General features: G+C 40.6%; 1 protein-coding gene across 1 annotated transcript in view; it reads right to left on the bottom strand.

Annotated features, from left to right (window-relative positions):
- The window catches only part of LOC149468489 (excitatory amino acid transporter 1-like), an 85,283-nt gene that overhangs the window by 36,502 nt on the left and 25,635 nt on the right, over nucleotides 1–23,146 (bottom strand). The window contains exons 2-4 of the mRNA XM_089669998.1: nucleotides 6,247–6,497; nucleotides 5,325–5,462; nucleotides 1,255–1,459 (exon numbers count right to left, since the gene is read on the bottom strand). Of these exons, the coding sequence (XP_089526124.1) occupies nucleotides 1,255–1,459; nucleotides 5,325–5,462; nucleotides 6,247–6,463 (560 nt within the window). The 5' untranslated portion in view covers nucleotides 6,464–6,497. The remainder of the gene's footprint in view (nucleotides 1–1,254; nucleotides 1,460–5,324; nucleotides 5,463–6,246; nucleotides 6,498–23,146) is intronic.

Raw genomic sequence — 23,146 nt, 5'->3', positions numbered from 1 at the left:
ATATGTACATCCAGTTTATGGCTTGGTAGTCTGAAAGTAGCACATATATTGCATAATTGACTGGATTCTCTCAGTAATAGGTATGTAGAGCAGAGGGAATCCCAATCTGCAGTATATAAAAGTCCATCTAGTTCAACCATTTAGCCACTAAAACTGTAACAGCAGCCAGGTGATACCAGCTAATAATATAAAACCAGCATTTTTGTAAATTCTATTCATATAATGACTGTTAGATAAACCAAACCTCTTTCACAGCTCACAGGCCACCATGTGTCCTCCTTGATTGCCTGCAATCAACCAGATGCCAAGACCCTGGAGTCTGCTCCTTCTCAACTGCAATCCACCAACCAACCAAACAACAGGATGCATACCAAAGACGTTCAGCTCCAGCCAAGGTTTAGTACAATGACAGCATACCACTCACCGTGCTGTCATTGGAATAAGCCTTGGCTGGAGCTGAGCATCTTCAGTTTGTGGTCCATTATTATAGTGTGTTTCAGTGAAAAGTGTCAAGCATGTATATTATATAGCATTATACTCCCTGTACAGTAACTAATAGGAATGTAAGAAATCCTCTCAGATTGTGAACTGTACCAAGGTACTCAACATGAGCTTGTATATATTTATATGGCTCTTAATGAAGAGAGAATGAGATTGAGAGTCAGTTGAAGACATAACAAACAATAATGCCAAGGAATTACAAAAATTCCTAATTGCCAGACATGGTTTATAGGTTTCACTACTAAACACATGTAATCTACAAGAACAAGGTATGATCTGTCACAGAGAAATTAAATCAGACCTGTGGTGCACAGATGGGCTTTCTTTGCCGTTTATTTGTAACTTGTATCTTTTACAATCAATTGAGTTCCACTAGCCATGAACAGAATATTTACTGATAGCGCAAATCAAAATCCTATACTTCTCTTGTCTCCTATGTTGATGCACACTAGAAACCTCACATCTAAAAAATGTGTGAATTATGAAAAAAAGACCACTTGTGATCAGACAATAAGTATATACTTTACTGTGTAAAAAATTCTGTGGAGTAAAGTGTGGGTTAAATACGTATATTCTGGTTATTTTGCAAAAAAGTGTAATAAGGAGAAGAAAAAGCAAGCCTTGTTTTTGGAGCAATCATCCTACTATCAGTTAATTAAAATCAACCAATAACCTTATATATTATTAGCCATGCAATTATATTCTATTATTTTAGTTATATACTGTATACAATATATCCAGATTTATTTTTACCTTATTAGATCCAAGAAAGCATCTGTAGCTTGTACCCTTTCAATTTTCCCCTGAGATTCCATATTTTCCTTTGTGCCTTTGCCAGGATGAATGATGATCACCATAACAATTCCAATAAACACAGCAATGAATGTAGTTACAGTGTAATACACCACAGCCCGCATGCCCATCTTTCCTGAAGCTTTGCTATCTAGAGATGCCATCCCTAAAAAAGCAAAAAAACAACAGTTAACCTTCAAGAAATTGCAAATAAAACAATTAATACATTTGCCAGGCACATAGCAAAACAAGTAAGAGTGTTTTTTTCTGAGCTGGAAGAGCAGCAGACTATACAGTGGCAATGAGAGTTCTGGTGGCCACAGGCTCACTTTAAGAATAGCAAGCAGTGCCTCACACATCACTGCTATAGGTCTAGTGGCACAAAAGGATGATATACACAGAACAGTCCACTGTTAAATGAGAAATGCACACCTTACGTTTTTTATAGTAGCAATGCCATTTAAAGCTTTGTGCTTCAAAAAGCCAATCAACCCAAATATTTCATTTATAGATAAGCTGAGTCATTTGCCAGCTTGGTCACATGAAGGGTCAACTCTCATAGTTCATATAGGGTCAACCCATAGTTCATATCTTTGTTTACTCTGGAGTTTTGTTCTCAAGCACCATTTTTACTACTCTTGCTGCATTCTGAATATTAGCAAATAATAATAAAAATACAGCAGGAAGAACAGGACCTCCTTGTAATGGCAGCAGCAAGACTGCTTATATTGGAACTCAAGTACAAGGTTGTCACCACCAGAATTCCAGCACTCTTAAACTTCAAGGTTTTTTTTTACTCTTCTGCATCTGTGGAACGTCTACCCATCCTCAAAAATCAAATTCTGAAAAGACTGGTTTTCAAACCTGTCCAAGTTAAGTATAAATTGAATTATATTCCTCTGCTCTCTAGATTGAGAGGACCAAAAGAACTGGAAAAAAACCCTTCTTGCTATGAAATACATTTAGTCTTTAATAGTTCAAGTGCTACCTATCTTTACCAGTCTCTATCTCCTGCATCTTTCATCTATAGAAAACTACCTTTGAATTAGTTTGGGACATCAAACAGCTTAGAAGTCTGAGTAATGTTCCATTTTGCCTAAAATAGTCTAAAACTAGTGGCAAAACTAGCCCCTATACTATGCTAAGATCTATATTTATGTCATCCTACTTTCATTGCTATGCTCCACTCTGGAAGGGCTGTTAATAAAACTATACTATTGGAAAGCCCTAGTGAGGACACTTTAGCCTGTTGTTCATATACAGTGGGGATCGAAAGTTTGAGCACCCCAGCTAAAAATTTGTATTAATGTGCATAAAGAAGCCAAGGAAAGATGGAAAAATCTCCAAAAGGCATCAAATTACAGATTAGACATTCTTATATTATGTCAACAAAAGTTAGATTTTATTTCCATCATTTACATGTTCAAAATAACAGAAAACAAAAAAATGGCGTCTGCAAAAGTTTGGGCACCCTGCAGAATTTATAGCATGCACTGCCCCCTTTGCCAAGCTGAGACCTGCCAGTGTCATGGATTGTTCTCAATCTTCGTCTGGGAAGACCAGGTGATGTCAATCTCAAAGGTTTTAAATGCCCAGACTCATCTGACCTTGCCCCAACAATCAGCACCATGGGTTCTTCTAAGCAGTTGTCTAGAAAACTGAAACTAAAAATAGTTGACGCTCACAAAGCTGGAGAAGGCTATAAGAAGATAGCAAAGCGTTTTCAGATGTCAATATCCTCTGTCCGCAATGTAATTAAGAAATGGCAGTCATCAGGAACAGTGGAAGTTAAAGCAAGATCTGGAAGACCAAGAAAAATATCAGACAGAACAGCTCGCAGGATTGTGAGAAAAACAATTCAAAACCCACGTTTGACTGCACAATCCCTCCAGAAAGATCTGGCAGACACTGGAGTTGTGGTACACTATTCCACTATAAAGAGATACTTGTACAAATATGGTCTTCATGGAAGAGTCATCAGAAGAAAACCTCTTCTACGTCCTCACCACAAAAATCATCGTTTGAACTTTGCAAATGAACATATAGACAAGCCTGATGCATTTTGGAAACAAGTTCTTTGGACCGATGAGGTTAAAATTGAACTTTTTGGCCGGAATGAGCAAAGGTACGTTTGGAGAAGAAGGGGCACAGAATTTAATGAAAAGAACCTCTGTCCAACTGTTAAGCATGGGGTTGGATCAAACATGCTTTGGGGTTGTGTTGCAGCCAGTGGCACAGGGAACATCTCACGAGTAGAAGGAAAAATGGATTCAATAAAATTTCAGCAAATTTTGGATGGTAACTTGATGCCATCTGTGAAAAAGCTGAAGTTAAAGAGAGGATGGCTTCTACAAATTGATAATAATCCTAAACACACCTCGAAATTCACGGGGGATTACATCAAGAGGCGTAAACTGAAGATTTTGCCATGGCCTTCACAATCTCCTGACCGCAACATAATTGAAAATCTATGGATAGACCTTAAAAGAGCAGTGCGTGACAGACAGCCCAGAAATCTCAAAGAACTGGAAGACTTTTGTAAGGAAGAATGGGCAAAGATACCTCAAACAAGAATTGAAAGACTCTTGGCTGGCTACAGAAAGCGTTTACAAGCTGTGATACTTGCCAAAGGAGGCAGTACAAGATATTAACTCTGCAGGGTGCCCAAACTTTTGCAGACGCCATTTTTTTGTTTTCTGTTATTTTGAAAGTGTAAATGATGGAAATAAAATCTAACTTTTGTTGACATATTATAAGAATGTCTAATCTGTAATGTGATGCCTTTTGGAGATTTTTCCATCTTTCCTTGGCTTCTTTATGCACATTAATACAAATTTTTAGCTGGGGTGCCCAAACATTCGATCCCCACTGTACGTCACCAATAATCAACTGCTCCTTAGTAAACCTTATAGGTGCATTATCTATTCCTGCCCATCCATACATGGTGTTGTTTGAAAACCCTGACCTATTTAGAAACAAAAAATGGATTTTAAATGATGGACGCAACAGGGGTAGACAATTTTCTCAAAAGAATTTTTGTTAACTCCAAACCTCAGTTTTCAAAATTCTTTCACCTAAAAGGAGACATATGACCAAAATTCTTCTAGCCATACTTCTCCTGTGGGTCACAGGAGTTCACTTAGTTCTGCACTCCTGTGACCCAGAACAGGTCCAGGCTCTGCAGTGATCCTGACAATAATGCTGGGATTTTCCCACATGCTTGAACAGCAGCTGGCTCAGCCTCTCAATGATGAAAGCCTGAGGCAGCTGCTCCCGCCCCAGGCCAGTACTCCAGTGATGACTGGTGGGGCAATGTACTAAGAGTCACTTCTCTGTGCTCAGACAGAACCCAAGAGTGATCAGTGGTGTTTAATTGCTCTGTTCTCAGTGTAGAGGCAGCATGGGACAGCTGCAGCATTGGATCAATGCTGAAGCTACCTAAGTGAGTATGAATGTTTGTTTTTTTTTCAATGTTCCATCTCAGACTATTCACCAAACCAGTTACTATCATCTTTCTCCCATTGGCTGAGACACAGCAATGGCTTCCACTGCTGTCAATCACAGCCCGTGAGGAGGGAGCAGGGGGAAGTGCTGAGTCGCGCTCTGTGTGTCTTAAGCATTTATTGCAATATGTGTGAACTAAATATCCCTATTTATTGCATAATTTGCTTGAAAGGGTATATACCAGTGTGCAGAGGGTCCTTCAGAATTTCTGTGCGTCTTATTGACATACAGGCCTGGCTCAGGAGCAAGCACACACAAGTGCGCCCAGAGCAGGCAGTTTGCTCTGGGGACACTGAGCAGGGGGAGGGGCCACGAATATGGGTGAGGCACCCGAGAAGATTGCACAGAGCAGGTAAGTATGTGTTTGTTTTTAATAAAAAAAAACAAAGCTTTACAACCACTTTAATTTATCACAAGTGTGAACATTTTTCTTTGTTAATTTATTATAAATATGTTAATTTAATATAAAAGATTGTATTAAATCAACTATGTTTTTCTGGTTATATTTTGCTAAATCAACATCTTACCAGTCACCAAACTGGACACTATTAGAGGCAGGACCAACATCTGCAGCATCCTCATCAGCAGCTCTCCAGGAAAGGAAAAATATTTGACCTGTCGATAAGACATCTTGTAGGGCCTCAAGACAAACGCCAATACAATGCCTGGAAAATTATATCACAATGAATTAGACTAACATGGCTATGAAGTTTTTATGAATATTACAACTTGTTTTTTAAGCTGCGGCAGTATGATGTAACTGAAAACATAATGATTCACTTCTTGTTGTGAGAGTCAAATCAATGGCCAAAAGATATATTGGGGCAAAGTACTCTAAACCCATAATCTTCATCATGATGGGTGGTCGGGAAGGGCATTTCCTTGCACACTTTGATGGCTACAAATGGAAGAACAGAGCAGCATTCAATCAAAAAACTTGTTTGCTGGTTTGGTGAGATATATTTAATGACACTAACAATATCAAGGATTGGTATTTTAATCCTTTTATATACATTAACTGAACAGCAATGCTATGAAATACTACTAGATTAGCAATTCAGAAATATTCATACATTGCGATCTCTGTGGGCAGCACCAGTTTTCCATAGCACAATGCCACAAGTGACAATGCAAGGGTAATTCAAGTTGCTTTGAGTTTCCCAAATACCCATAGGAATAATTTTAGAAGAATGGGCTACAGTCAGAAGTTAAGAAAGAATCGCGTCTTATTTCTTCTAGGAAAATTTGAAGAAGTGAAAATGAAATTAAATATTAGATCTTTTGTACATGCTCTGTTGATTACAACAGAATCTGGGAGAAGTTTTTACTGGATTGTGAGTTAAATCACATTGGTTAATGGATATACTGTAGCATGCACTTTCTGTGGACCTAAGCTATCTTTATACAGAGAAGATGGATCACAGTAAACAGAAGTATAAAATACTGTACCAAGCACTACGGCTGCGACGGTGAGTATTACAAAGGCATTTCGGTATATGAAAGCACGGATGCTTCCCACTGTAACTTTACGCATTTGCTTTCCAGCTCGTGATGCCCGTTTCTGTATTGCATGTTGCCAGCTGTGTACACGGCCTTCAGATTTTTCACCTTTTGCAGAATCATCGTTAAGAAACATGCTGTCTGCATTTCCATCTTTCTCACTCATTCTGAAATAATGAAGCTAGACTCCTAAAGTTACACTGAAAAGAAAAGATCAAACTTAAATTAGTGTGAATTTGTATTCGGAGCATTTTATGAATGTAAATATTTGTAATTAAAATCAAAAACTAGGGGAGATGAGAAAACTTGATTGGACTATAGTGTCCACTGTCCCCTGCAAGGAGTTAAACCAACAAATGGATATAATACATTATTCTTAGGCAGGAGATGTTCCACTTGGCATGAAGTGTGTCTACCTGCTCTCGCCTGTCTTCTTCACAAATGTTAAAAAAGCACCCTGGGTTGTTCCAAGCATGTATGTTACTTGAATAATAAAGGATTGTGTAGTGGCCGGTTGCGCCTGCACACCCTACTGCCATCTAACATCAAAATAGTTTATAGAACTAGCTCCACCAATGTAGTGTATATAAAAGCCATGGTTATCTGCATACAAAACGTTTAAGACATATAACGTATGCTATCCATCAACAAGACTGGTATAATATCAGACCATAAGAAAATGGACACAAGATATGCAACATATTTAAAAAAAAATTCTAGGCCCCATAAAAGCTTAATGGGGCATTGCTAGGGTCAAGAATGACCTTAGGAAAAATTGAGAACTTTTAAAAGAACAAAAGGTTGTACTGAGCAAGGCCAAAAGCAGAGGTGGTTAAATAGTGCCTGTGGCAAGCTTACATGGTGAATTTAGACTCACAATACAATCAGGAACACACAAACACACAGTTCAACACAACACACGCTTAGCATATGCCTACATTATTATGTAAATATGAGGTGTGCTGACAGTCAGATATCAGTGTATATCATCTCTATGACAAACTATGGTTTCGGTAGGGCGCATCACTTGTCTGCACACATTTGCACATTAGTGGACCAAAAATATAGGTGTATGCATATTTTTATTTTCTGATGTGTGGACATGTGCCAGTATGTTCTGTGGTAATATCTATTCACCAGAGAAAAAAAAAAAGGTAGGTGAGCTGTAAAAAATACACTAAAGTTAACTTCAGGGAATACAAATACAATATATTACCGAATACCTGTACCTTAACAATTCTATAGGTGGCACTTTAAAGCTTATACAGGTCATCACTTTAGAGAGAACTATGAGTAATGGCCCCAGAATTAATGCTCTTACTCCAGTGTGTGCAGAGATATGTAATGTGTGTCACAAGCAATGTTTTCATATGCAAGCACCCCTGATGAGTTCATTCACATGTGCGTGTACGTGGGGCGGGCTCAAAGTTGTCTGATGTCTCATCTGCCCTCCACTGAAGCTAATGCACTGCAGATCCCACTCCATTAGCTTCTACACAGGCAGCAGTGGCCAATGATTGTAATGTGTGAAACCGTGTTCTCTGCAGTTAGGGTAGATCAGAGAACAGACCTTTGGTGGTCTCACGCTCTTCCACCTGGCAACATCCATCATTCAGGGAGAAGGGTCACACTTCCGGGGGTCAGAAAAAGCAAACAGTCAGCTTCCAAAAGATGCACGCACTTCCAGCAGCTGGGAGTGTGTGTAAAACCCTCTGCTGCCACCAATGGAAGCCTGATACTCAGGTCAGTAAAAAGGTTAAAGCCCAGTTAAACTTTTAGTTTAAATCAGTAAAATAGATTTCAGGTGCATCAAAGTAAAGGTGTTCAATGTCCTACAGTTCATTTTCTTTCTAAAGCAGCCACAGCCTGGGCAGAAAAACATGTATTCTGCCAGGAGCTAACAGAGTGAGATCCTTGCTTTCTGAAAAGGGCAGTGATCTTATTGCAAAGGTCCAACATATCCCCTTTGGCTCTGCAATCAGCAAAACTTCTGCTTATTGGAGAGTTCTGGCTCTAACTCAGCAGGGAGTGTGTAGGATTTCGGTAAATGGAAAGTGCCTCCCCACAGATAGTAAGGATCCCAACTACATCTGTGGTTGAGATTTCTTTAAAAAAAGACTTTGCATACCTTTTGTTTTGATTAATTTGGAATGCATTTTGTTGATTTAAAGTGAAAGTTCTTTCAGGCTTTGAATTCTGCCCCCTCAATTCCCATACTCCTCTGTTCTCTGATCTGCTGAAATCATGGGTGTATAGCCTTATCAATGCTGCACATCATTCTGTCAACCGTATGCTGCAATTCTTCTATTGAACTCTTTACATAGTTTGAATTCTGTATTCCGCATACAAACCCTCAATGGGACTGAATGGAGATTTTGTACAGTTACACTTTAAAGAAGTGGCAGTTGGTGCTCAAAGGGCACTGGAAAGGGGGACATTAGACTAAAATGCCTCCCTTAAATACAACCCCAAAGTTGGGATGCTATGTAAAATATACATAAAAACAGAATGCAGTGATCTGAAATTGATTGCAGCAACAGGTCTCAAAAATGTGGGTCAAGGCATAAAAAAGGTGGCAAAGTAAGTGGAATTAACAAGGAGGAGCTGGAAGAACATTTGCAACTAATCAGGTTAATTGGCAAAAGGTCAGTAACATGATTGGGTATAAACACAGAGCATCTTAGAGAGTCTCAGAAGTAAAGATGGCCAGAGGTTCCCCAATTTGCAAAACGCTGTACCTTAAATGTTCCTAAACATAAAATAGCAAAGACTTCAAATATATCATCATCTACAGTACAATATTATCAAAATATTTTAAAGAACCTGGAGAAATCTCAAAAGACGAGGCCGAAACACAATACTGGATGCCTGTGATCTTCGGGCCCTCAGACTGCAATGAATTAAAAACAGGCATGATTCTGTGATGGACATCCCTACATGGGCTCAGGAATACTTCTAAAAATCACTGTCTCTGAATCATGCCATCCAAAAATGCAAGTTTAAGCTCTACCATGCATCAAGCCACCATATCTGAACATGATCCAGAAACGCCACCCTCTTCTCTGGGCCAAAGGTCATTTGAAATGGCCTGTTAAAAAGTGGAAAATTATTCTGTGGTCAGACGAATTGAATTTGACATTTGTCTTGGCAACCATGAGCACTGCGTCCTCTGAACTAAAGAGGAGAAGGACCCTCCAGCTTTTTATCAGCGCTCAGTTCAAAAGCCTGCATCTCTGATGGTATAGGGGTGCTTTAGTGTGTATGGAATGGGGAGCTTGCACATCTGAAATGGCACCATCAATGCTGTAAGATATATCCATGTTATACAGCAGCATATGCTTCCATCCAGACATCTTTTTCAGGAAAAGCCTTGCATATTTCAGCAGAACAATGCTAAACCACATACTGCATCTATGACAACAGCATGGCGTCATAGTAGAAGAGTCTGGGTACTTAATTGGCCTGCCTGAAGTCCAGACTTTTACCAAATGAAAATATTTAGCGCATCTTGAAAGGAAAAATATGACAAAGAAGACCCAGGACTGTTGAGTAATGAGAATCCTATATCAGGCAAAAATGGGACAACATTCCTCTCCCACAAATTAACCACTTGCCTACCAGGCACTTATACCCCCTTATTTTCCAGGCCAATTTTCAGCTTTCAGCGCTGCCGCACTTTGACAATTGCGCGGTCATGCAACATTGTACCCATATGAAATTTTGATCATTTTTTTTCTCACAAATAGAGCTTTCTTTTGGTGGTATTTAATCACCACTGGGCGCTTTACTTTTTGCGCTATAAAAAAAAAATGCAAAAAATTTGAAAAAGAAAAAAAAGAAGTTTCTTTGTTTCTATTATAAAATTTTTCAAACAGGTATTTTTTCTCCTTCACTGATGTGCGTTGATGAGGCAGCACTGATGGGCACTGATAGGCGGCACTGATGGGCACTGATAGGCAGCACTAAAGGGCACTGATAGGCAGTACTAATGAGGTGTCACGGATAGGCGGCACTAATATACAGCACTGATAGGCGACACTGATAGGTGACACTGATGATGGGTACTGATAGACGGCACTGACTGGCATCACTGCTGTGCACTGACTGGCGGCACTGACTGGCACAACCCCTGGGCACTGACTGGTGGCACTGACTGGCAGCACTGCTGGGCTGCACTGGTGGGTGGCACTGGTGGGTGGGCACAGGTGGGTGGCACTGGTGGGCACAGGTGGGTGGCACGGCTGGGCACAGGTGGGTGGCACTGCTGGGCACAGGTGTGTGGCACTACAGAGTGGCACAGGTGGGTGCACTGCTGGGCACAGGTGGGCGCACTGCTGGGCACAGGTGGGCGGAGCTAGTGGGCGCACTGCTGGGCGGAACTTGCGGGTGGCACTGCTGGGCACCGATCATCAGGGCACTGATCATCAGTGCCCTGATGATCGGTGCCGATCCCCGCTCTGACAACTGCCGGTTCTCGGCAGTACTTTCCTCACGATCTGACAGCGTGAGGAAAGTGCAGCCGAGAACCGGCACTTGCATTTCCCTGTGATCAGCGTGTCATTGGACACCGCTGATCACGTGGTAAAAGGCCGCTGTGATTGGCCTTTTACCACATCACGTGATCAGCTGTGTCCGTAGGACACAGCGATCACGGAGATCGCCGGGTGCGCGCCCCCTGGGGCGCGCAGGAGAGCGCGTTCTGGGAGGACGTCATATGACGTCCACTCAGAACTGGCCGGCCTCAGTGCAGCTGTTATTCAGCTATCTGCGGTCGGCAGGTAGTTAAGCAACTGGTCTCCTCAGTTCCCAGATGTTTACAGAGTGTTGTTAAAAGAAGAGGAGATGCTCCACCATGATAAACATGGCCCTGTCCCAGCTTTTTTGAGATGTATTGCTGCCATCAATTTTCAAATTGCTGCCGCCCTCCTGTCTTGCTGCCCCCCACCTGTCCCACTGCCTCCACCTGTCCCGCTGCCCCCTTCCTGTCCCACTCCACCCCTCCTGTCCCACTCCACCCCTCCTGTCATGCTTCCCCGTCAAGCTGCCCCCTCCTGCCCTGAAGGGGTAGGTCTTACCCCCTAGTCACATCAAGCCCGACTTTGAAATTGTGTGATTTACAGTGAAGTCACACGATTTCAAAGTCAGGGGACATGCCGATTTTAGGTGCGACTTGTAAGACATCTGATACAGATGTTTATGCAAATCGCACCAAAAGCAGTGCATGTACTACTTTAGAAATCGGTGCGACTCCGACCATTTAGGAACTGCACTGATTTGACCCCTGTAATTGCAGACAATAGGGTGTGACTTGGCATACGATTTGCAAGTCACATGGCATGCAAATCGCATGCCAAGCCACACCTGACGTGACCGGGGTGTTAAACAGAAAGGGGTGGGAAAGATTTGGATGGTGGGGGCACCCAATTTTGGTCTTGCCTAGGGAAGAATAAAACCAAGCTACACCACTGTGTGTAAGTATGAGTGTGAGCCATATTGTAAGCTCCTTCAGGACAGGTACTGCTGTAAATGTACAATATATACAAGTGCTGCATATGCATAAATTGTTGGCACTATATAAATACCTGAAATAAACAACATTTTTTCCACATTTCAAGTCAACATTCACTGAGAAGCAGAAATTGAAGAGTGGCTAAAAGGTACACAGGTACACAGATTAAGTAACAAATTATACAATTTCTCCTGAATTAAAAAAAAAAAGGGGGGGGGGGGGCTAGCAACTAGGCACACCTTAACACAGACTTTTACTCTCTTCTATCACTTGCCATAATTTATATCTTCTTCCCCTCTGTTACGCAATTGGATAGCAAAAACTTTTTTTTGGTTGGTGGGTAGCCTCCCTAGCGGTCTGATTATGTCCATATTTCTGTGCTCAAAGCGGAACATTTTTTTGCATGGAAATATGTATTTTTTTTATTGCAGGCCTGTAATTTTTAGGAATAACTCACTGAAATCTGTTAAGAGTCTAGTAAACATTCCGGCTATGTTAAAATTTGAAACACGAAATCATAAATTATAATTTAATAATCATAAAAAATTATATAATAATAAATGTAATTCAATAATATAATCAAACCAAAAACACTGAAATTTGAAATATAGCTCCAAGTTCGCACATCACTGAGTAAAGTCGCAAGATCGTTTTTAGTGTCTGATGACGAATTTCCCCACGAATCATTATCACTCAATTCTGCAAGTAGTTCTGATTTACTATCGCTGTTCTCTAGCTGGTCTAAAACCGCTTTTGATCTAAAGGGACGCTTTTTAGACACCATGGACATTTCTCAGTTTCCAGGCAGAAAGAACAGTAAAAATACAGGCAGGGCACAGGACAAAGCACTCGGGACCAAATGTATGTGAAATGGTTTGATACAGTAATGTTTTACTATGTGATTTTAATGTATTTAGTGAATGTGACTTTTTCACATTTTTAAATTTCCCGCCGTTCCCTCTCCGCACGTCCTGACGTCGCAGGGAATGGAACCCAGAAGACGGATGCTGGCATCGGCCGGAGGACATTGCCGGGGACACTTCAGGAGGGACATCGCAAGAGCGAAGGACACGCTAAGTGAAGAAGAGATCCCGGAGCAGCGCCGCATGGTATTCCTGAGTGTAGCTCGGGGTTACGGCTTGTGGTGCTGAAACTTTACCCCGAGCTACACTCGGGAATACCCTGCAGCGCTGCTCTGGGATCTCTTCTTCACTTACTCTTTACAGGACTGTGCATGCGCCACTGTGAGTCTTCTGAGAAGATGGTGGTGCAGGACCTGGAAGTGCTGCAGTGGTTTATGCCAGCCAGCACTGGATTCACTTGGTGGGTGGGTATATTTTTTGTGGACAACCCAGTGTTCATGGTAAGAGGGTAAAATAAAAACATTGTAAATGGGATGGGGGGAATCACTCCTCTTTAAATGAACCTATAATCAGCCTGGTTTATAACAGGCCTGGAAATTCAGAAAATCTATATCCAACAAATCCAGGCAGTCACATTGGTTAAACATCGCCTGCAGAATGGACAGCACGAGACACATTGCTCAGCACACATACATTTAGTTTGTACAGTTGTGCATCCAAATACCATCATGGACAGAACAAGGATGTTTTCTATTTATAAACATTGTTAGCACAAACTGTTCATGGCAAGACTCTGAATTATTAAGAAGCAGTCACTGTGTGGTGTTATAAACCTCCCCGGAAAAAGCAACCTTCAACTTTCCATATAAAAAATTGACTCATTTTACCCCCTACTGGGAAATCAGAGGCTTTTCTTGCTTAAGCAGTCAATTATTTCATACCATGTACATAATACTTATTTTACCTTTTATAAACATTTGATTATTTCAAAGAACTGTGAATTAATGAGTACATTATCATACCAACACATCCATATTAATATATTAATATTTCACAGGTCATGTTTAGTCACTTTGTTCCCCCGAAGGTATACAGCACATTTTACAGGCAGTATTACACTTGTGCAATAGATAAAGATTTTTTCTTAGTACAAAATGTTCTTTCAGAAAAGAGACATGTACAGTATATACTGGTTGCTTCATCTATCTAGCTATAGGTCTGTTTAGGTTAACATGAACCTCATGGATAATGTATGGGTTTGTCTCCAAAATTGCAAGTACATCATGTTAAGTGGTCAGCCAGCTCATCAAAAATTAATATTTAGTTATGTATGTGTCTAGGTATGATCTTTATTGCATTTTTACATTGATCCAGCTTGGACCAAAGTAAAAATGCATATCTCATACCTGAGAGACTGCTGTGGAAAGTGGTAATCACTGTGGTAGTTAGCACTACTACAGTCATAGTTGCAGTTCTCTCAGTCCTATACTAAGTGGCTTCCCTTCTGCATAGTGACCTCAGGAGGTTGCTTGCTTGGCATAGCCACCATTTTCAATGAATACAATGCCTTTCCTGATTGGAAAAGGTGGAGGATTGTTACATCACCGGCCCACCTCCCAATCTCAGAGAACTTACCCCCCTTCCTGACCAGGCCATTTTTTGTGATACGGCGCTGTGTTAATTTACCTGACAATTGCTTGGTCATGCAACACTGCACCCAAATTAAATTTATTTTCTTTTTTCCCCACAAATGGAGCTTTCTTTTGGTGGTATTTGATCACCTGTGTGTTTTTATTTTTTACGCTATAAACAAAAAAATCCTGACAATTTTCAGAAAAAAACATTTTTGACTTTTTGCTAGTAAAAATGCCCAGTAAAAAGTTTTTTAAAAATCAAATTGCATAATAAATTTAGGCCAAAATGTATTCTGCTACATGTCTTTGCTAAAATTTTTTTATTAGTTTACGTTAAAGTTATAGCATCTAAAAATGGCGGTATATGTACTGGAATTTTTTTTTATACTAGTAATGGCGGCGATCAGCGACTTATAGCACTGACATCTTTTCAATAAAGTTCCAGAGAGGTATGAGATTGTTGTTTTGGGTGGGCTGACCCTTTAAATATAATTGGTTAGGATAAAGAATCATCAGCAATGCAAATGAAGAATAGCAATTATTATGAATCCAGGCAAAAACAATTTTTTTTTTTTTTATTACCGGCCCTTCTTCCCACCCAGCTCTATCCCATACTGTTAGTTTTTTTTTTCTACCTGTAGTGCTTAACCCTGAAGGAGCCACCGATGTTTGGGTCCCCAGATTCAGGATAACAACAGCCTTTCTGGCATTGCCAAACCCTCTGACTCACCAAGGCCAAATAAGGAGGATTTATTTGGGAAATATTCCCAAGGCAACAAAGCACAGTGGCTTAGTGGTTAGCACGTCTGCCTTGCAGTAAATGGGTCATGGGTTCGATTCCTGACCATGGTGCCACCTGCATGGAGTTTGCATGTTCTCCCTGTGCTTGTGTGGGTTTCCTCTGGGTGCTTTGGTTTCCTCCCACACTCCAAAGACATGCTGGTAGGTTAATTGGATCCTGTCTAAATTGGCCCTAATATGTGTATGTATGAATGTGAGTTAGGGACCTTAGATTGTACAACCCTTGAGGGTTAGGGACAGATGTGAATGTTTAATATATATATGTATATGTGTGTAAAGTGCTGTGTAAATTGACAGTGCTATAGAAGTACCTGATATGAAGAAAAGCAGTACCAGTAAATGATAACAGTTAATAAATTGTCACAACCCCACAAATAATATAAATGATTGTGTCTGAACCTGAACTAAGGGGACAGTACTGGAAGCTAAAGGTCCTTCAGTCTCTTCAAACCCCTTCCACTGCCCATTGTAGTTTAACCCTGAGTGCTCCAATGCAGGAACTTTGGACCCCAACAATTAGTCCTCATGCACACTTGATGTTTTTACAGCTGCTGTTTTTGGCTTTTGATGTTTTTTTTCTACAGCTAGTAAACTCCCCAGCATGTTATCCTATGTGTCCATGCACACGTAGACTGTAATCAATGTTTTTTGGCTGGGACGTTTTTAGAGGAGTTTTTTAGCTTTAAAAACACTCTAACGTTGCAAAACATGGTAAAACGCCGCAAACTGGCATTATTGGAAGTTGTTTTGACCAAAATTAATTATTTTTTGGGCTAAAAAACGCAAATGCACAAAAACGTAGCAAAACACAGCTAAACACTAATGCAAAAATGCTGAAGAAAGATGAAAAACTCATGTTTTAATGTGACTTTACACAGCTAACGTTACCAGCGTTATCAAAACGTCCCATGTGCACAAGGACTTAAAGGGGATCCTACAGGGTGTAAGTACCCAGATTGTATGCTAAGGTAAGGTTGAACCCCTGAATTCTGCTTCCTTTCCCTCTTCTTTCTAGCACACAGCATCTGGGCTTTGTCGTCCCATACAGATGTACAACACTGAAGCTGTCACAGTGCCTGTGTCCTTTTCTCCCCCCTCCACCGGCTGTGAAGCCACTCCATACACTTCACTTGTGACCGGGGTGAGGGGAATGATAGCTGCGATGTGAGGGCAGTGGTGACAACCTGGTGTGTGCAGTTGTAGTCCAGACAGTGCAATGGATCTGGGCTATATCACCTTACCCTGTGAAGCCAAATATACGCAACTGACTCCCCCACCCAGGTCACTCACCACTGCTGTTCTGGGTGGAAGGACTGGGTCCAGTGCTGTGATGCCCCCTGAGACCACCGGCCCCCTCCACCCTTCTTTAGTTTTCCTCAATCCTGTGAAGACACTGCCACAGCCCATTCAATAGAAGAAACCACATCAAGCAGGCACTTATGTGGCCACCCAACGAAGGACTCAAACCAGAAAGTAAACAGAAAAGGAGAAGGCTCAGGGTCAGAGTATCAAGTGACTGCAGATGCAGGTAAATAAAAAAAGCTTTAAGATAGGGTTGCTTTTTTTTTTCTTCAACTCCCTCCCATCTGGCCTATGGACAAATGACTGCCAAGCGGTAGTGCTGCTATCCTGAATGGACATCATATGATGTCCACCCAGGATCAGGCTGTGCTGAGGTGTGATCTGTCACCAGCTGTGTCCACCAGACACAACTGATAACAGATCAATGTACCAGGCTGCTACCATTAGCATATGATCATTCACAGCAGATCACATGGCAATTGTACACAATGGATGGCTTATATGGAAACACTGTATTGCTCTGGTCACAGTATGTACAAAAAAGAAAACAATTGCGATAAAAAAGGAAAACCTTTTAAAAAAAAAAAAATTTGATTTTGTTTATTTTTTTTTTTTTACATACTGTCACCAGTCAGTGTCCCTGATCACTGCCACTCAAGTTATATGATGCTGTACTGCACTGGTGACAGTATGTAAAACAAAATTGTGAACAAGAAACATTTTTTTAAATGTCTTAATTTTCCAAATTACAACTTCACAAAACTTTCCATACCTCTTATATACCGTGGACTGTCTACTTTCTAAAAAGGGGTCATTTGGGGGGGTATTTGTGCCTTCCTGACATTTTCGGGCTTCAAGAAATGAGAGAGGCGATGAATACAACAGGACTGATTGATTTTCATATATATATATATATATATATATATATATATATATATATATATATATATATACACACCATAGTTTGCAAACTCTGTAACTTTCCTACAGACTAAATAATAGACTGATTTGGGTAATTTTTACCAAAGAAATGTAGCAGTATACATTTTGACCTAAATATATGAAGAAAGATTTTTTATCTGCAAAATTTTATAACAGAAATTAAGAAAAATGTGTTTTTTTTTCAAAATTTTCAGTCTTTTTTGTTTATTTGCCAAACAATAAAAACAAACAATGATTAAATACCACCAAAAGAAATTTTGTGTGAAAAAATGCTACAAATTTGGGTACAGTGTTACATGACTAAGCAATTGTCATTTAAAGTGTGACAGCACAGTGTAACAGCCGAAAATTGGCCTGGGCAGAAAGGGGGTGAAAGTGTCCAGTATTGAAGTGGTTAATTAGAGGGCGGTTTTCAAGCGGTGGGGTGGGAATTCTATTCCAGAGTGGGGATTTAGACAGTTCCTGCCTGGCCTATAATACAATGATGGCTTGGCGGGACTTTCGTTGATCCGGGTGGACATTATAGGACGTCCTCCTGGATCACTTTCACCACGCTGTTCCAAGAAATGTCACTGACTGTGTCCGTCAGATGCAGCCGATGACTGATCTGTGTACCGGTCCAAGGTCAGTACCATGTGACTGCTGTGAACAATCACAGCAGATCATATGACAATTGTAAGCAATGGATGGCTTACTTTCATGCCAATCATTGTATACAATTGTGTTGCTAGCTGTGATTGGTCACAATGATCACATGGTACAGACCGGGCCAATCACAGCCCATCCGTGAATAGTTGTGGCCAATCAGAACTAATTACAACAACACACACTGCATGAATCTATTTCATTCACTAAAATGTGTGTTTATAGCAATGAAATTCATTGCTATAAGCAATCATAATCTGTAAAAAAAAAAACAAACAAAATATTGATCATTTCCCCAGATTAGTACAATGTTATTATGGTAACACATTACGCTGGTCACATAAAAATAATTAAAAAATGTAAAAAATGAAAAAAAAGATAAATTTTTTTTTGTACCGTAACCAGTGTCCCTGATCACCATCACGCCAGTTATATGATGACCAGGGGCGGACTGACCATTTGGAAACTCGGGCACTGCCCAGGGTCAGTAGGGGGCCCCATGGGATGCCCCTGGTACCTTTTTCATAGGCTTTTTTGAGTTTGGGCAAGGACACAGGGGCCCCATGATCCCCTATTGCCCAGGGGCCCCATGAGTTGTCAGTCCGCCCCTGATGATGACGCTGTACTGCGCTGGTGACAGTAGGTAAAAAAATTTGTAAAAATAGGTTTTTTTTTTAATTTCTTCATTTTCCAAAAAAAAAAAAAAAAAGACGACAAAAAATTACAACTTCAAAAAAATTGCCATGCTTCTCTCTAAATCCCTCAGACTGTCTACTTTCCAAAATGGAGTAATTTGGGGGATATCTGTATTGTCCTTGCATTTTTGAGCCTCAAGAAATGAGATTGACTGTCAGTACAGCAGGATTGATTGGTTTTCAGATATATCCCATAGTTTGTGCACTCTATAATTTTCTTATAGACTAAAAAATATGCACTGATTTGAGTTATTTTTGTCAAATAAATGTAGCAGTATACATTTTGCCCTGAATTTATGATGAACAATTAATTAGAAATATTTTATAACAGAAACAAAGAAAAGTGTGTTTTCAAAAGTGTCAGTCTTTTTTCATTTAACAAAAAATAAAAAACCCAGTGTAATCAAATACCACCATAAAAAAGTTCTATTTGTGTGAACAAAAGGATAAAAATCTAGCTGGAGTACAGTGTTGCATGACCACTGTATTCAAATGGCGACAGCACTGAAAGCTGAAAATTGGCCTGGGCAGGAAGGGAGTAAAAGCGCACAGTTTTGAAGTGGTTAAATATTATTATTATTATACAGGATTTATATAGCGCCAACAGTTTGCTCTGCACTTTACAATATAACGGGAGACAATACAGCAACAATACAGTTCAATACAAGAGGGTTAGGCGGGCCCTGCTCCTTGGAGCTTACAATCTAGGAGGAATATATGATGCAGGTGGAAATATTCAAATATTTCACTTCACAAATTCATAAGGAAATAGTCTCTAAAGTCACAAAAATATGTATGCTTTCAATATGAACAAAGGACTGCTTCTAAAAATAGTGTCTGCATAGAAAACCAAATGGTTCAGTCAAGTGTTCCTGTGCAGTGTGAACACAGAGATACTACAGTAAGAAAAAGATGGCACAGGGTTGCCATGACATTGCTATAGGAACCCTACTAGTTGCTACGTGGGAGCCCTTCTGTTGCTATAAGTGACAAAAATATTCATTGAAACTATCGCACATATGTTTAGGCTCATCAGAAATAAACACAACTGCATTTTTCAATATGTTTGTTAGTATGTTTACAACATTTCTCGGTTTATAGGAGACAGATCAGGAACTATTCACTTTACCAAAGAATTTGAGTATCTTGAACCACTTGCAATTATTTTAATGCGGTTTGTTTCTGATAGTCATCTATAATTATACAGTGGGGCAAAAAAGTATTTAGTCAGCCACCAATTGTGCAAGTTCTCCCACTTAAATAGATGAGAGAGGCCTGTAATTGGTATCATAGGTAGACCTCAACTATGAGAGAGAAAATGAGAAAAAAAATCCAGACAATCACATTGGCTGATTTGGAAAGAATTTATTTGCAAATTATGGTAGAAAATAAGTATTTGGTCACCTACAAACAAGCAAGATTTCTGGCTCTCACAGACCTGTACCTTCTTCTTTAAGAGGCTCCTCTGTCCTGCACTCATTACCTGTATCAATGGCACCTGTTTGAACTTGTTATCAGTATAAAAGACACCTGTCCACAACCTCAAACAGTCACACTCCAAACTCCACTATGGTGAAGACCAAAGAGCTGTCGAAGGACACCAGAAACAAAATTGTAGACCTGCACCAGGCTGGGAAGACTGAATCTGCAATAGGCAAGCAGCTTGGTGTGAACAAATCAACTGTGGGAGCAATAATTAGAAAATGGAAGACATACAAGACCACTGATAATCTCCCTCGATCTGGGGCTCCACGCAAGATCTCACCCCGTGGAGTCAAAATGATCACAAGAATGGTGAGCAAAAATCCCAGGAGCACACGTGGGGACCTAGTGAATGACCTGCAGAGAGCTGGGACCAACGTAACAAAGGCTACCATCAGTAACACACTACGCTGCCAGGGACTCAGATCCTGCAGTGCCAGACGTGTCCCCCTGCTTAAGCCAGTACATGTCCGGGCCTGTCTGAAGTTTGCTAGAGAGCATTTGGATGATCCAGAAGAGGATTGGGAGAATTTCATATGGTCAGATGAAACCAAAATAGAACTGTTTGGTAGAAACACAACTCGTCGTGTTTGGAGGAGAGAGAATGCTGAGTTGCATCCAAAGAACACCATACCTACTGTGAAGCATGGGGGTGGCAACATCATGCTTTGGGGCTGTTTCTCCGCAAAGGGACCAGGACGACTGATCCATGTACAGGACAGAATGAATGGGGCCATGTATCATGAGATTTTGAATGCAAACCTTCCATCAGCAAGGGCATTGAAGATGAAACGTGGCTGGGTCTTCCAACATGACAATGATCCCAAACATTCCGCCCGGGCAATGAAGGAGTGGCTTTGTAAGAAGCATTTCAAGGTCCTGAAGTGGCCTAGCCAGTCTCCAGATCTCAACCCCATAGAAAACCTTTGGATGGAGTTGAAAGTCCGTGTTGCCCAGCGACAGCCCCAAAATATCACTGCTCTAGAGGAGATCTGCATGGAGGAATGGGCCAACATACCAGCAACAGTGTGTGCCAACCTTGTGAAGACTTACAGGAAACATTTGACCTCTGTCATTGCCAACAAAGGATATATAACAAAGTATTGAGATAAACTTTTGATATTGACCAAATGCCTATTTTCCACCATAATTTGCAAATAAATTCTTTCCATATCAGCCAATGTGATTGTCTGGATTTTGTTTCTCATTTTGTCTCTTCTCTCATAGTTGAGGTCTACCTATTATGCCAATTACAGGCCTCTCTCATCTTTTTAAGTGGGAGAACTTGCACAATTGGTGGTTGACTAAATACTTTTTTGCCCCACTGTATATGTCCACAAATTTTATGAAGTGAAGAAAAAGTAGCACCCAACAAACAACTTTTTTTTTTTTTTTTTTTTATTTAGGAAACGGTATTTATTTACTTACTTACCTAAAGAAGATAATAAGAAAGGCTAGAGGGAGCAAAAATCATTCCTCCCAACTTTAGATACTAACCACTTGCCCTCCAGAGGATTTACCCCTCTTCCTGATCAGGCCATTTTTTGTGATACGGCGCTGCATTACTTTAAGCTGACAATTGCGCAGGCATGCAATGCTGCACCCAAATTAAATTTACGTCTTTTTTTCCAACAAATTTCTTTTGGTGGTATTTGATCATCTCTGCGGTTTTTAAATTTTTTTCAGGGTACAATGCAATGGACCCTGGAGGTGGGCACTAGGTGGGCACTGGTCAGTGCAATGTCCCCCAACCCCCCCAACAAAAAAAATCAGTGGTGACTGGTTAGTGCATTGCTCCCCACCATCCCCCCCATCCTCGATATAAAGCATTAGTGGTCAGTGCATTGTGACCTCTGTCTAAAACATTAGCAGTTACTTGTCAGGGCATTGTCCCCTTTCCGAAAGCCTTAGTGGTCACTTGTCAGTGCACTGTCCCCCTCCCAAAGCATTAATGGTCATGGGTCAGTGCACTGCCTCCCCTCACTTCGAAACATTTGTGATCACTGGTCAGTGCATTAGTGGTCACAAGTCAGTAAGCTGAATGGTAAGTTGAATGACAGTTACTTACATGAACTAGAAATCTTTGCCCCAAGCCGCTGCACCAGAACTATGTAGAGATCAGGTCAAGAGTATTTGCTAGGGTAAAATCTTTTTCCTTGCACCAGGAAAAATAACCTTACCGTGTGTGATGCTAGACTTTTTGAAAAGTAGACAAATATCATCCTTGATGTTCACAGAGGCTAGAAAGTCTATGAAAAACTTGATGGATTCTATGCAGAACTTTTGGACTTGTACGAGACCTTTAATGTCTTCAGATCTAAAATAAGGCAAACATCAAATATTGGTTTTGAACACTGAAAAGGTTAGAAAAAGAAACCCCTGAAATCTTTCCACCGTTTCTACACTGACTGGTTCAAAAGATTGGCAAGAGCAACATGGAGGTCTGATAGACTAAGCAGAGGTACAGGCAGGATGGAAAATATTAAGAGGGGCAGCGGCAAAGTCACAACAAAACTCTAGCTTGTAGCTAGATGAAATCAACTCCCAAAAACAGGAATATGATATGCTGTTGATCCAGGTTTTAACAAAGGCCAACTTTGGAATGAGGGGACATCCTTCCATGCTGAAGATTTGTCTGCACGCTTGGAGCATTTAAAGGCCCAAGGTTTGCAATTATCGTGGGCCCCTCCTTTAGATTTGGCTCTGGAGTGTGAAGCCTGGGAGAAATTAAAAGTTTGCTTCTTGGCTTCAGAAGTGGGAGATTTGCCAATTGAGGCTTAGGTTTCTTCTGCTGGGGAAAAATGAGTGCAATGACGTCCTGTATGAGGTTGTCTAGCTAAGCACCAGAGATGTTTACTATCAAAAGGCATGCACAGCAAATATTTTTTTACATTATTGTTCCACAGACCAACTTAGAGATCTCCTTATGATCACAGAAAGGAGACTGATGCAGGAGATAAGATGGATAATATTAAC

This window comes from Staurois parvus, unplaced genomic scaffold (genome assembly GCF_062004578.1).
Source record: "Staurois parvus isolate SC_StPar_1 unplaced genomic scaffold, SC_StPar_1.0 ptg000086l, whole genome shotgun sequence".
Lineage (NCBI taxonomy): Eukaryota > Metazoa > Chordata > Amphibia > Anura > Ranidae > Staurois > Staurois parvus.
This window is presented reverse-complemented; position numbering and strand designations above follow the sequence as displayed.